A 14,718-nucleotide genomic window follows, 5' to 3' on the forward strand; every position below is an offset into this window, starting at 1 on the left:
TCATTAATGGAGAAAAGAAATACCATGCCAAATATTAATGGGCAGTACGTTAAAATAAAAAAATAGTTTGTGTATTGGGAGGCTGTACAGTAGGGGTGCATTGATCCAGCAATTTTGATTGTAGTCAACCATCATTAAACACGGTATAACCTCGTGTAAAAAGCTTGGCATACTTGGTGCTCAGAATTTTCTTTTTTCGACCCACTATCTTTGACGCTGTGGAGGTGGTCGGAGACAGGAGAGGATAGTGGCTAAATTATCCTCCATGATGGATGACTCCTCCCACCCCATGCAGGACACCCTGTCAGCACTGATCAGCTCCTTCAGTGACAGGCTGCTGCACCCGCGCTGCGTCACGGAGAGATACCGCAGGTCTTTCCTGCCTGCTGCTGTCAGACTCTACAATCAGCACTGCTCCCAGTAGACCACATGGACAAAACACACTCACACACCAGGACAAAAATGTGACTGTGCAATACTGTAAATACATTTGACTATTTTAATATTTATTCCCTTTAATTATATTTATTATCGTGTGTTTATCTGTGTCTTATACTTTTCCTCTTATCCCTTGCTGCTGCAACAGTGTGAATTTCCCCATTGTGGGATTAATAAAGGATTTTGAATCTTGAATCTCTTGCTAAGCTTTAAGGAGCCGTACATGATATTCAGCACATCAGCAAAGATATAGTAAAGCTATAGTAGAGTAATGGCGTCTTGAGCAGAGAAGGAAGTCACACTCCCTCTGTGTGTTGTAAACCCAGCTTCTCTGTTCTTTGTTTTGAAAGCCGGTCCGGTGATGGCCGGTTTTGACGGCCGTGAAAAAAACGTAGGTACAGTATTTTACTTATTGGGGAGAGGTCTGTGAGAGCTGTCTGGAGGCAATCCCAGCCAGCCTTTTTTCCCCAGTGTTGTGTGCGTACAGACCCTTTAACTACAATGTATACAAACTCCCCAGCATCTAAATTAAAATGCTTCTCACATTTTTCTGTTTTCTATAATGAATATGTGCTATAACATGAATTGAATATCCTTGGGTTACAGACAAAAGCAATTTGAACACCTCACTAGACAATGAGTTGATAAAAAAAAAAAATTGACAGCTTAGTAAATAATGAAAATAATGTAGTTGCAGCTCTGATTAAATTAATTATTTTCAACTTCCACGGCTACAGCAAACAATTATGTTAATTAGTGATTAATGGAGCGTCACAGTAGTTTAGACAAACGCAGAAATCATTTTAATGTTGCATTCATCCTCAAATCCTCTATGCCCACCACCTCAATAGGTGGTCCACATAAAAATGTAGCACCCATTCAGTGCTGCTACACTGCTGCCTGTTTTCATAATGTAACTCCTCCTGTGTTAGCATTTACTGTTTTGGTGTTCATTAAATGTTCTCTGGCTCTGTATGGAGTTTGTGAGCACAGGGACAGTCTGTGTCAGGCTTGCTTAGATATGTTCCAGAGCATCACACAAGCAGAACCACACCGCCCGAGGTGACATCTTAAAATGTCTCGCTTTGTCGGACTAACAGTCCCAATCCCACAATATTAAATTTGCTATCACATCAAAGCAACATAAATCTGAAAATTCTTACAGGAAGCTGCAAAGAGGCAATGTTTTGCCTGAAAAATGTCTTAAACAATGAATCAATTATCAAAATAGAGGCAGCTCATTTTTACAGTTTTAGTGAAAATAAAGTTTCCCTGTGTGGAACAGTATCCAGCGTTAAGCTGCAGCGGTGCAGAATCACTGCAGCAGACAGCTCAAATGCTTAAAAATTACGATTTTTTCCCCTTGAGAAATTTGGTGGCGGTGGATGTTTTCTGAGCACCAAGAATGCATTTGTCTTTGCTAGTAAGACTTCTAATTATCAACAAAAAGTGGAAGATGCAGAAATGTGTTTACAGCGTATTTTAATGTTTCCTGTGTGTGTGTGATTTCTGCTTTGTGTGAGTGGTATGACTTTAGGTGTGTGTGTGTGTGTGTGTGTGTGTGTGTTTTTTTTTTTTTTGTTTAACTATATTCGTGGGGTCCAAAACCCGGGAATACAGTATACCTGTGGGGTTCGGACAACTTTGTGGGGCCAAAATGCTGGACCCCACAAGGTTAAAGGGCTGTTTGAGGGTTACTTGGTTTTAGAATTTTTAGAAGTTTTTAGAATTAGGTTAGGGTGAGGGTTAAGGTTAGGGTAAGGGGCTAGGGAATGCAGTATGTCAATGACGGGTCCCCACAAAGATAGTGAAACGCTGTGTGTGTGTGTGTGTGTGTGTGTGTGTGTGTGTGTGTGTAGAATGCAGATGGGGTTTTAGGAAGGGGGCCAGCACACACAATTGCTCCATTGAGCCGACTTACACCCCCCAAGTCTCTCTCACTCTCTCTCCTTCACACACTCTCTCACACACACACACACACACCCTGGTGAGACTTGTCACAGTTTGCTCAGTGCAGTCTGAATTCTCAACCATGTGAAGTCGACGGGGCTTTGGGATTGAAGTCTTGTAGAATTTACTACCAGTCCCTCTTTTTGCTGTTCTGTCTCACACACTTCTGATACTTCTGTGATGTTTGAATAACTTACCCCCTCTATCGTGCCTTATTAAACGTCAGAGAGAGAGACAAAAAAACGAACGGAACAACAACCAAATTTTACAAAATAATACTAAAAGCAATAATAACGATATAAAGATTGTGTAGGCCTACAAGGTAGGGAAAACATTTAAGAATAGTAATAATAATGTTAATTACTCTTAATGTGTTGGTATGAGTTAAGTTATTTTTTCTGTACCAGTACTGTGTGCAAGTTAATTAAATATAAAAGATAAGAATTATCCTATTTTGTGTGCCTAGGACTTTTTTTTCTTCTTTTTGCTGTGGTATTGAACTATTGTATCAAAGTTAAAAAATTCTGCTATTGTGACAACCTTGTTGTTTTTAATGTCAGATGAAACGGCTGGCTGCAGTAGGTGGTGAGTAGAGAGGAGCTTGAGTAATGCAGCATTGAGAAAACTCAAATTCAAAATGTTAGTTTGTGACTAAGGGAGGGAAAAGGAAGAAGAGGCGAGTGAAAAAGTGCTAGACGAGCGCCTATCAGTGGGAGGTGGCGTGTGGCGAGGAGGGAGAATCAGTGAGGGGAGACGAGACGGGAGGAGATGCCAACACACGACAAAGGAGGAGAGGAGATTAAAATGAAATGAAGTTCGGAGACATTGGAAAGAGGGGGTGCTTGCAGGTGAAAAGTTCAGTCATATGCCATTTGACAGTTTTATTCCAAAGTTTGCTGCTACAGAGGCACAAAAACAGGATATATTTCAACACCGGATCACTGGTAAATTCTGCTGGGAAGCAAAAGAAAACGAACGCAAATCCCAAAAACCCTCCATTTGCATCCTCCCTCCTCATATAACCTCACTCTCCTCCTGTGTGTAATGACATCCCAGTTATGGCTGTTTTTGTAAAACAACAAACTTCTTTCATTTCGAACTACCGGCAGAAGATACATCTGTGTGTGTGTGTGTGTGTGTGTGTGTGTTCTCTTGTTTAACTATATTTGTGGGGTCCAAAAACCGGGTATACAGTATACCTGTGGGGTCCGGACAGCTTTGTGGGGCCAAAATGCTGGACCCCACAAGGTTAAAGGGCTGTTTGAGGGTTAAGACTTGGTTGTAGGATTAAGGTTAGGATTAGGTTATGGTTAGGGTGAGGGTAAGGGTTAAGGTTAGGCATTTAGTTGTGATGGTTAAGGTTAGGGTAAGGGGCTAGGGAATGCATTATGTCAATGATGGGTCCCCACAAAGCTAGTGCCACGCAGTGTGTGTGTGTGTGCCTGAATATTGACGACGTTTCGTTTCCGGGATTGTTTGGGTGCCGCCGGAAAATCCGCCATATACCTTCCAACGCAGCGTTGTGGAGGTAGGTCTGGCAATGCGAGACTAACACGGTTACAATGTGAACGTCTGCGCTCAGCGTGTCTCTTGTAGATGAAGATATCACATTTTGTACAAAATTCATAACAATTTTGTTTCCCTGCTAATACATTGAGGGTTGTTGGGGCGATTTTATCAGAGACAGACATGGCGTGTTGCAATACATGTTTTGGTTTCCTACTTGTTAGTTGTCTTCTAGCAAACACGGCACTCTTTAATACAGTAGTGATTGGCTTTGGGTTTTGATAAAGTAACAAAAAATACAGTCAGGTCCATAAATATTGGGACATCGACACAATTCTAATCTTTTTGGCTCTATACACCACCACAATGGAGTTGAAATGAAACGAACAAGATGTGCTTTAACTGCAGACTTTCAGCTTTAATTTGAGGGTATTTACATCCAAATCAGGTGAACGGTGTAGGAATTACAACAGTTTGTATATGTGCCTCCCACTTTTTAAGGGACCAAAAGTAATGGGACAATTGGCTGCTCAGCTGTTCCATGGCCAGGTGTGTGTTATTCCCTCATTATCCCATTTACAAGGAGCAGATAAAAGGTCCAGAGTTCATTTCACGTGTGCTATTTGCATTGGAATCTGTTGCTGTCAACTCTCAATATGAGATCCAAAGAGCTGTCACTATCAGTAAAGCAAGCCATCATTAGGCTGAAAAATCTAAACAAACCCATCAGAGAGATAGCAAAAACATTAGGTGTGGCCAAATCAAGAAAACAAATTTAAGAAAACATTCTTAAAAAGAATGAACGCACCGGTGAGCTCAGCAACACCAAAAGACCCGGAAGACCATGGTAAACAACTGTGGTGGATGACCGAAGAATACTTTCCCTGGTGAAGAAAACACCCTTCACAACAGTTGGCCAGATCAAGAACACTCTCCAGGAGGTAGGTGTATGTGTGTCAAAGTCAACAATCAAGAGAAGACTTCACCAGAGTGAATACAGAGGGTTCACTACCAGATGTAAACCATTGGTGAGCCTCAAAAACAGGAAGGCTAGATTAGAGTTTGCCAAACAACATCTAAAAAAGCCTTCACATTTCTGGAACAACATCCTATGGACAGATGAGACAAAGATCAACTTGTACCAGAGTGATGGGAAGAGAAGAGTATGGAGAAGGAAAGGAACTGCTCATGATCCAAAGCATACCACCTCATCAGTGAAGTATGGTGGTGGTAGTGTCATGGCGTGGGCATGTATGGCTGCCAATGGAACTGGTTCTCTTGTATTTATTGATGATGTGACTGCTGACAAAAGCAGCAGGATGAATTCTGAAGTGTTTCGGGCAATATTATCTGCTCATATTCAGCCAAATGCTTCAGAACTCATTGGACGGCGCTTCACAGTGCAGATGGACAATGACCCGAAGCATACTGCGAAAGCAACCAAAGAGTTTTTTAAGGGAAAGAAGTGGAATGTTATGCAATGGCCAAGTCAATCACCTGACCTGAATCCGATTGAGCATGCATTTCACTTGCTGAAGACAAAACTGAAGGGAAAATGCCCCAAGAACAAGCAGGAACTGAAGACAGTTGCAGTAGAGGCCTGGCAGAGCATCACCAGGGATGAAACCCAGAGTCTGGTGATGTCTATGCGTTCCAGACTTCAGGCTGTAATTGAATGCAAAGGATTTGCAACCAAGTATTAAAACGTGAAAGTTTGATTTATGATTGTTAATCTGTCCCATTACTTTTGGTCCCTTAAAAAGTGGGAGGCACATATACAAACTGTTGTAATTCCTACACCGTTCACCTGATTTGGATGTAAATACCCTCAAATTAAAGCTGAAAGTCTGCAGTTAAAGCACATCTTGTTCGTTTCATTTCAACTCCATTGTGGTGGTGTATAGAGCCAAAAAGATTAGAATTGTGTCGATGTCCCAATATTTATGGACCTGACTGTAACTAAAGCATAGACTGTGGTGCTTATTGCTGGGTATAAATGAAATATGAATATAATGTATATTTTAATTCTCAGCCATAACTGCAGTTGATTGGGTTTATTTTACTTTTACATTAAAGACATGGTGCGCTTTCCCTATACAAATCAATACATACAAATACAGTAAAGACCATAGTGCACTGATGATAACCCTGTTATAGTAAAATGATCATGTTGGAGATGCTAGTAAAAGTAAGGGGAGTGTGTTTTAGCAGTAGATTGAAGTAGATTTGAATTAAGCAGAGTAAGAGGAGAGGAAGAGAGAATTCAGAGGGGATCAGGTGATGCAAGGTACTTGTTATAAAACATTAGTTTCCTTGCGCCAGTGACCGTACTGACTTGTACGGGAACGTCACTCTTTTGACATTTTTGATGTTTATCTGACCAGGCAGGCTGGTTATACACAACTTCCTCTCATTTAGAGTGATGGTTATAACATTCATTTTTTTAAAAACCTTCTCCTGTGTATCCAGAGAGACTGTGGTTTCCCTCTGGGACAACCAGTGCTGTATGATATTTTTGTGATGTTGCTTTGAATACCTGTGGGGACATTTCACTCTTTTCACTCCTCAGGGGGGTTAAAGGTCAGGCTCGGCTGCCGAGCACTACAACTGATCTGGATTTAAGCGGGACAGATGCTGACTGTCACAGGGGCTTGAACCTGAGCTGTCACTAACAGCACTCACTGCTGTCAGCTGCCCTGTGGGTAAAAGCCTGCACCATGTGGCATACTGTATGTTAAGCAGAACATACTAAATTGAAAACCAGCAGCATCGCTTTCTGGGTTTTGGTGACGGTAACGCATGAGACACACATTAGATATAACAATACATTTCTGTGTGCACTAAAGTGGGAGGTAACTGAGGAGCATAATGTATCCATTTATTTCTTTTCTAAAATATATTATATATACATATTTCCCTGCACTACACCTTGAAAACGTCATAATGGGCGGACACAGGCCTGAAGTCGGAATGGAAATAAACTGTTGTTGGTTTTGTGGTTACGTTTATAGAAACTACATCCTGTTATATCGCGCAATCATACGTGAATTCGTTGAGATCTCGTGGGTCCTCGTGACTTCAGCTGTCAGTCATGGCCGCAGCCGTTCCGCAACAAATACGGACCTGGTGGGTACTGAAGGACGGCGGAGCACGGAGCTGTTCCGCAGTTGGTGGAAATCCGCCGTTAGTCTTCTTCAGAAATAAATTAGTTTCCTTTACTATCTAATTTAATTTTGTTTAGCAGGGTCGTGTTATTGTTGAGAAACAGAAGGCACTGGCCTGTTTTCAAGATTTAATTGAAGCAGGGTTTTAAATAATGAAAACCTTCAGCGGCATATTGTATCATCATCACGGTGTGCTGCTGCTGTCCATCACTTCGTTTCGTTACCGCCTCTCTCTGCTGCTCTTGATGCCTGATGCCCTGAACTGTACTGTTGGAGAGATTATGTGATGAATTAAGCCCACAGAGCAAATCAGATTAATGGCACTGCTTCGTTGTATCAGAAACATGGTTTTATCTGGATTGAAGCTGTGAAATCACAACCGGTTTTGGCTTGAGTTTTTGCAGAGGAAAAAGTCCCATGTTAACTTGTATTTCATCAAGAATGGATGAAAGTGAAGATGTTCTCTTCACGCACAGTTCAAATACTGTGTGCGTGCTCCTATCTGAGTTAATCTATCAGTGGATGTGATCAGATTACTGTGGATTTTCCTCTGACTATAGATGCTTGACCAAGACTGGCTCAATCACACACATTCACTGGCAGACAGAGACCCACGCATGTGACCAGACTGACACACTAATGCATGTGAGCTCACAAACCCCCAACATACACAAATGTGATCTGACACTGGTTAACACACACATGCATGCTTGGTCTGATCTGTTGGGGGTTTAAAGTCCATCCCATTATCAGAGAAGCAGGTGTGAGAGCTCTTTTGTGCCCTGCGTAAATCTCTCAGTTGGGAAAAAAAAATTATTAGGGCTTCTCATTGCTCCTAGAAATAAAATTTGACTATGAATGGACTGGTTAGTGCTAAAAAAAAAAAATGGACTAAAACTACCTAAATGATGACTTTGAAAACGTGGCGTTCATGTAAATTCTTGAAAGATTTGAGTCAATGTGTTTTGCTTTTTTCTGAAGGAATTTAATTATCTTTCAGACATTGCTCAGAGAGGTTAAGAGGAGCACTCTCAGTTCCATTTAGAGTTCATAAGAAGTCACGACACGAAGAGCCTGAGATGCGTTTAGTACACCTGGCTCTAAAATGGAGAAAAGAAATAGCTGTTTTTGACGTGTGCAACAGGAAGATTTAGGCTCTTTTGATATCCGACTGAAATTTGAATATTGAAATGAATTCTGACAGCCTCAGTGTGTGTTCATAGTTAGTTGACTGCAGATGCTTTGACATGCAGCATGTACCTGTAACATTGTGAGTAGTCTCGCATTGCCAGACCTTCCTCCACAGCGCTGCGGATGAAGGTCTGGCTAGTCCACACAGCATTCTGGGATGGGAGATAAACAGTGCTCTGGTTTATTGGCATTTCTTTAAACTAATCACAATCATCATGGGTGGCGCGAAGTGCCAGATGGAGCCCTGGTGTCACAGCAAAATAGCCTCGGGAAGGAACTTGTTTTGGTGGAACGTGTGTACATTCAAAAGTTGTTTTAGTCGTGCAACAGAAAACTCAGATTGGACAGATAGTCTAGCTAGCTGTCTGGATTTGCCCTGCAGAGATCTGAGGAGCAGTTAACCATAGTCCTCATAAATCGACCAGAGTTTAAAATTCCAACACAAAGGAAGCGGAAGGTAACGGACATCCAGCCGAAAAGAAGGACATCTGGCATCTGGCTTCACCGGAGCAATCCCGGAAGTGGAACGTCGTGGATATAGACTACATTGTGATGGTTTGCTCATGATTTGTCAGGTGTTATTTTCTCACTAGCCCCAGACTAGTTTCCTGTCACCCAAAAATTGTCCCTCCCCTCTAAATAGACATAAAGTCTTTATCGCACCGTGTGCAGTAAAATGCTTGATGCTGCCCTACAACAACAAAGCACAGAGACAAACACACACAGCAGGGACACGGACACCGACAGGAGTTGTTAGGTGGCTCAAAACAGGAAAACAAACCAACCGCCACAGGGGAAAATTCTAAAAAGGCATATTAAACAAGTCTAATACATAACCAAACAAAACAAAAATGAGCTATGCCTCACGCAGATATATAAAACCAAGCGTTAACATGCCTTTATAACATTATCTTTACGCAGTGAAGCATTTATGAGATCAACTTCAGCTCTTCTCTCACTGACCAGAGAGCTGGACAGAAACTGGCTTTACACCACAGTGACAGATGACTCAACTGTCCTTTAAACGTTTTGTTTTTAAATTCAATGTGTGTGAAGTATCTTTTTGCCTCTGTGTCATGACCATCTGTCAGATGGCAGACTAAGCGAAGGTAGGGCTGGGTACCGAAGTCAATACGTATTAGGCACCGACCGAATTGCCTCTAAAGTATCGAGTATCAAAAAACGCCTCGTCATTCAATACCCAGTTTCAATACCTAAGGACTAAATCTCATCAGCGTCAGTGAGCCAATCAGCATGCAGCATGCTTCTACCAAGATCTAATAATGCTAGTGATTGGCTGTCTAACGTTACATGTCGTAGAGACATTCAGGAAAAACTCTACGATGCACAGAGAGACCGGCTCACGTAGTAGGAGCAGGAAAATAAATAAAAACATTTTGCCATAATTGCATTTTGTTAAAATCGATTTTATAAAATTGGTATTGAAAAAAGTATCGTTCTGGAACCGGTATCGAAGTCACGGTATTGATATTGGTACCGGTATAGAATATTTTTTTAACGATACCCAGCACTAGAAGTGAGAGAGACAAAAAGATGTGAAAGAAGGAATGAGAGACAGAAAGATGGAGGGAGCGATAAGAAGAAGGAGCAGCGGTGGGAGAAGTATTCAGATCCTTTACTTAAGTAAAAGTACTAATACGACACTGTACAAACACTCTGTTACAAGTAAAAGTCCTGCATTGAAAATGTTACTTAAGTAAAAGTATGTATCATCAGGAAAATATACTTAAAGTATAAAAGTAAAAGTACTTAATGCAGAAAAATCCTCACGTCTTAGAAACTGGAAACAATCAAAGCAGTTCTGTGTTTAATGGTCTAATCATTTCAGCTGGACTTGTAGGCCATTATATTGTTGGGTAGTTTTGATTTATGATAAAACATCGTATTTTATAAACTACATGTGTTTTGTGTGCAAAAACCTTAATCTGTAAAGTAATTAGTAACTAAAGCTGTCAAATGAATGTAGTGGAGTAAAAAGTACACTATTTCTCTCTAGAATGTAGCGAAGTAGAAAGTGGCATGAAAAGAAAAGACTTAAGTAAAGTACAAATACCTCAAATTTGTACTTAAGTACAGTACTTGATTAAATGTACTTAGTTACATTCCACCACTGAGAAGGAGACAAGGAAGGACTAAAGAGGTAGAAAAGAAAAGAAACCCAACATGCATATGTCCAGAGCCAGGTTAGCGGTGTCCCCGTATTTCAGTCGTTATGCTAAGCTACTGCTGGCCTCACAGACATGAGAGTGGTATCAGTCCTCTCATTTATCACTCTGTGAGAAAATGATTAAGAGAATTTCCCCAAATGTTGAACTTTTACTTAAAACACTGCTCTGCTGATAGGTCGGTTCATTAAAAATTTGTACTTGGCAGCCAAACTTTGTAAATGGATTCTTGGGTCTTAATATGACACTGTGTAAACACCAAATAGTTTTGACTAAGAGTTAGAAGAAGGTGATAAAGAAGGTAGATGATGCTGCCAGACATCTGAAGGGGGAAAAATGGGTTAACTTGATGTTACGGGGTTAGTTAGCAGTCCCTCAAAACTCTGTGCTTTCTTCAGTTGTAATACCTCTGGCTGTAGCTGGTACACAAAGGTGTGTGTTTGTCTTTTTGGGTGTGCACAGTTTCAATCTATCATGTTTATGTTTGGAGGAGAGGCAGATACAGGCTGGGGCCATTATCAGGTTTTCAAAGCCATTTACGTGATGTGAGTTATACAAATAGCTCTCAAACATCTGCTCTCTACTTACCCTTTTAAATCATGTTTCAATCAGTGATAAGTCATATTTATAGCAACCATTTGTCGATCAATCATGCGTACCGGCCCTTTAAGCAGTGCATTGTTCTCATCATCTCCTAATGCTTTCTTTCTCTGTGCGATCTGTGATGGACTGCAATTCTCATAAATCATAGGGGGCTTTAGAGGGGAAGCAAGCAGCACAGATGCAGCTGGAGAATTTGGCTTTATCTCCCATGACTTCTTTCAATTCACTCTTCTTCTTCTTTCCCTTATTTCATCAAGCTGAGTTCCTGTTTCTTGTCTCTCTGTAAGTCTCTCTTTCACTCCCTCTCATTTCCCCTTCTGTTGCCTTGTTCTCATCACCTGTCTGTACATTTTAAAAAAAAGAAAGTAAAATGATGAATTTCTGCAGTTGAAACTTGTAAAAGTGGAAACTAGAACTGCAGTCCTAAAACAACATTTTGGCATTTACAAGCACAGCGGGGAAAATTACGTCCTTCAGTTTCTTCATGAGCGTTTCGAGGGCATACAAGCTTACGAAAGGCATGGGAGTTGAAACAGATTTTAAATTCCCAAACGGAATTTTACTTAACATTTTTAACATATTGAAATGATATTTAAAATATGTGCAGTCAAGAAACAAATAACAGAAGAGTAAGTGGTGTGTTTTCTTCAGGAAGCAAGGCACCGCAGTAAACTAGTAGATATTCAACAGGCTGCTTATTCAGCCAGCTGTCTGTCATTAAAATGGTTTTCTTATAATTGATTGTAAATTGAGATCAGCTGCTCAAACAATTGTACCTATCAAAAGCCTTTTGACTGTTAGCAGGTTTGAGTTGCGCAGAGCTCGTACAATGAAAGTATATTGGAGTTGTGCTAAATACCAATAACTTATGAATCAGAATGTGATAATACTATCGCTCAACTATTAGTTTAGACTTTAATGTTGAATTCAACTGATGCAGTGTTCACATTTAGCTGATATGCTTATTTAATACAGGTGTAACAAATAGCATTAATTACATTACAGTGTGCCAGCTGCAGGGTTGCTTATAGGCTTTTTTATGCGAGGCACTTTTTGTAAAAATGTATCAAAAGCACAAGTGTAAATTATAGAATTAATGATGGCTGAATTCTATCTAGCTGCTTTGGTTTCACATATGGTGCATGCTGGCTTACTGTCACACTGTCATGACACTGACACTTGAATAGAACAGAGCCATTGTTAACGTTATTGGTTACACCTGTGCTTTACTGCTATGACACACCCCAAAAAAAACCCAGAAAGGTCTGCAGGATGTGATGTCACTTTTGTTCCACCAAGTTATTGGCTGACCCGTAACTTTTGGCCGTGCGTGCGTACGTGCGTGCGAAGCATTAAGGTACAAACCTGATGTTTTTGTGCACTTGCCCAGGTCTTCTTTGTACATGAGCACCGATGCTATGGGGAGGTATTTTTTCTTTCATGACACACAGAGGCACAACACTGTTCCACGAAGCCAATGTGGAGCTATATTTCATTTGAAAATGTGTCCTGTTTTTCCCTCAGAGCCTGTCAAACTGTATTTCTGCCATTATATATATTATACTGCCGGCTTTAGTTTTCATCCTACACTGAGCAATGGAAAAACGGTGTGAAAATCCCTTTTCTACCTTTCATTACTTCTCTGAGGTGTAGAAATGAACTGTTGAATAGTGTTTGGTGGTCTCTGATGTCACACTGCCATTGGCTGTCCATAGGCAGTAGAGAAAAACGATCAATAAAGCATTTTGGAGTCTGAAGGTGAAAGAACAGAGCAAATAATTGAGTTGAATAATAGTTTTCTGAAGTCAAGGGCAATGGACTGGACAGGGAATGAATGGCGCTAATTACAGTGCCTCCCAGTGTATCGATCCAGTGGGTTTTAATGGTAACGTAGATGAACACAAGGAGGTATGGCTCGGCCATCTGTCCGTTTGTGTAAATGGTGAGGATATGAACTGTGTTTCTCAATGCACTGGTGGAGTGACCTGATGAATGGACAGGAGGAAAAGGAACAGGTGAGAGAGTGAGTGAGAGAGAGAGGATGACCTCACCTGCTTCCGGGCTTCAGAATCACTGCACAAATCTCAGATTTCTGTCAATGATTCAAACGGTGAATGAAGCGAAAATAAATACTTCCCCAGTCTGATTATCAGGCTGCGGATTACTAAAGAAGTCTAACCCTCACAGTGTCTTTCCTCTCACATTTATCCTGCACTGTTTTAAGCCGGTTCAAGGTCATAGACTTAAGATATTATATAATTAACAACTGTTCAGTCACACTGACAAATGTCAGTTAGATTTGCCTTCCATGTTTTATTTTTATTTATTTATTTATTTATTTTTTTAGCTTTGAAGAGACAGTTTTTTGTTTAATTTCAATAACTTCTTCTTCTTGTTGAATTATGATAGGGGGTATGGAATGAATTTAATGCTAACCTTCGTCAGTTTTTGTTTGTTTGTTTTGATATTATGACAGAAAGAAACAACCTGGACTCATCTTAAACAAACACAGCAAGTTTCAGTCATGTTAGTTTTCTTCAAACTATGAAACTGAAGGGTCAAACTTGTGTATTTACAATAAGTTAATGACAAAAGATTAATTAATTTAACAAAATTCCTGTATGAAGTTTTTAATCTTCATAATACTGTAAATGTTACAGCCAAAATGCTCTAATTAATTTCTTTAATAAAAACAGGTTCCTGTGTGTGTGTGTGTGTGTGTGTGTGTGTGTGTGTGTGTGTGTATCCATGCTAATCTGTGTGTGTGATTTCTTTGTTTTGTTTTATTTCAGGATGACGTGGGCTCCAGTGACTTGTCCAGTAGGAGCAAAGCTCACATGTCTGAGTACAAGACTCATAGCCTGGAGACTCTGCCGCCAGGTAGGAAACTTCACTATCCATCATGCACTGCAACCACACTGTCCCTAAATGATATTAATGCCGGGAATTAATCAAAAAAATTCTAATTACTTTTATTTTGGTATTTGAAGGGATGGAGATACTGTTTTTTGCGTCTTAACAAAAAAATCTAAGCTCTATCCATCCATCGTCGTCCGCTTATCCGGGGTTGGTTCGCGGGGGAAGCAGCTCCAGCAGGGGACCGCAAACTTCCCTTTCCCGAGCCACATTAACCAGCTCTGACTGGGGGATCCCGAGGCGTTCTTAGGCCAGGGTAGAGATATAATCCCTCCACCTAGTCCTGGGTCTTCCCCGAGGCCTTTTTCCAGCTGGACGTGCCTGGAACACCTCCCTAGGGAGACGCCCAGCAGGCATCCTTACCAGATGCCCAAACCACCTCAACTGGCTCCTTTCGATGCAAAGGAGCAGCGGCTCTACTCCGAGCTCCTCACGGATGACTGAGCTTCTCACCCTATCGCTAAAGGGAGACGCCAGCCACCCTCCTGAGGAAACCCATTTCGGCTGCTTGTACCCTGAATGTTGTTCGTTCGCTCATGACCCAGCCTTCATGACCATAGGTGAGGGTATGAATGAAAATTGACGGGTAGATCGAGAGCTTTGCCTTCTGGCTTTTCAGCTCTCATTTCGTCACAACGAAAAAAAATCTAAGATATCAAATATATATTTTGTCATATTCAAAGTCAAGATATTTGACCAGAATGTCCCTCAGGGTCTGGAGAAAGTTCAGTATCTCGTTGTTTCTGCTTGTAATTGTTGTTAAA

The 14,718-nt window shown here is 40.9% G+C and overlaps 1 protein-coding gene across 2 annotated transcripts in view; it reads left to right on the top strand.

Annotated features, from left to right (window-relative positions):
- The window catches only part of galnt2 (UDP-N-acetyl-alpha-D-galactosamine:polypeptide N-acetylgalactosaminyltransferase 2), a 56,677-nt gene that overhangs the window by 20,968 nt on the left and 20,991 nt on the right, over positions 1–14,718 (top strand). For both annotated transcript variants that reach the window (XM_078251178.1, XM_078251186.1), the window contains exon 2: positions 13,831–13,918. In XM_078251178.1, coding sequence (XP_078107304.1) covers positions 13,831–13,918 — 88 coding nt within the window. The remainder of the gene's footprint in view (positions 1–13,830; positions 13,919–14,718) is intronic.

The sequence above is a fragment of the Sander vitreus genome, chromosome 1 (assembly GCF_031162955.1).
Source record: "Sander vitreus isolate 19-12246 chromosome 1, sanVit1, whole genome shotgun sequence".
Classification (NCBI taxonomy): domain Eukaryota; kingdom Metazoa; phylum Chordata; class Actinopteri; order Perciformes; family Percidae; genus Sander; species Sander vitreus.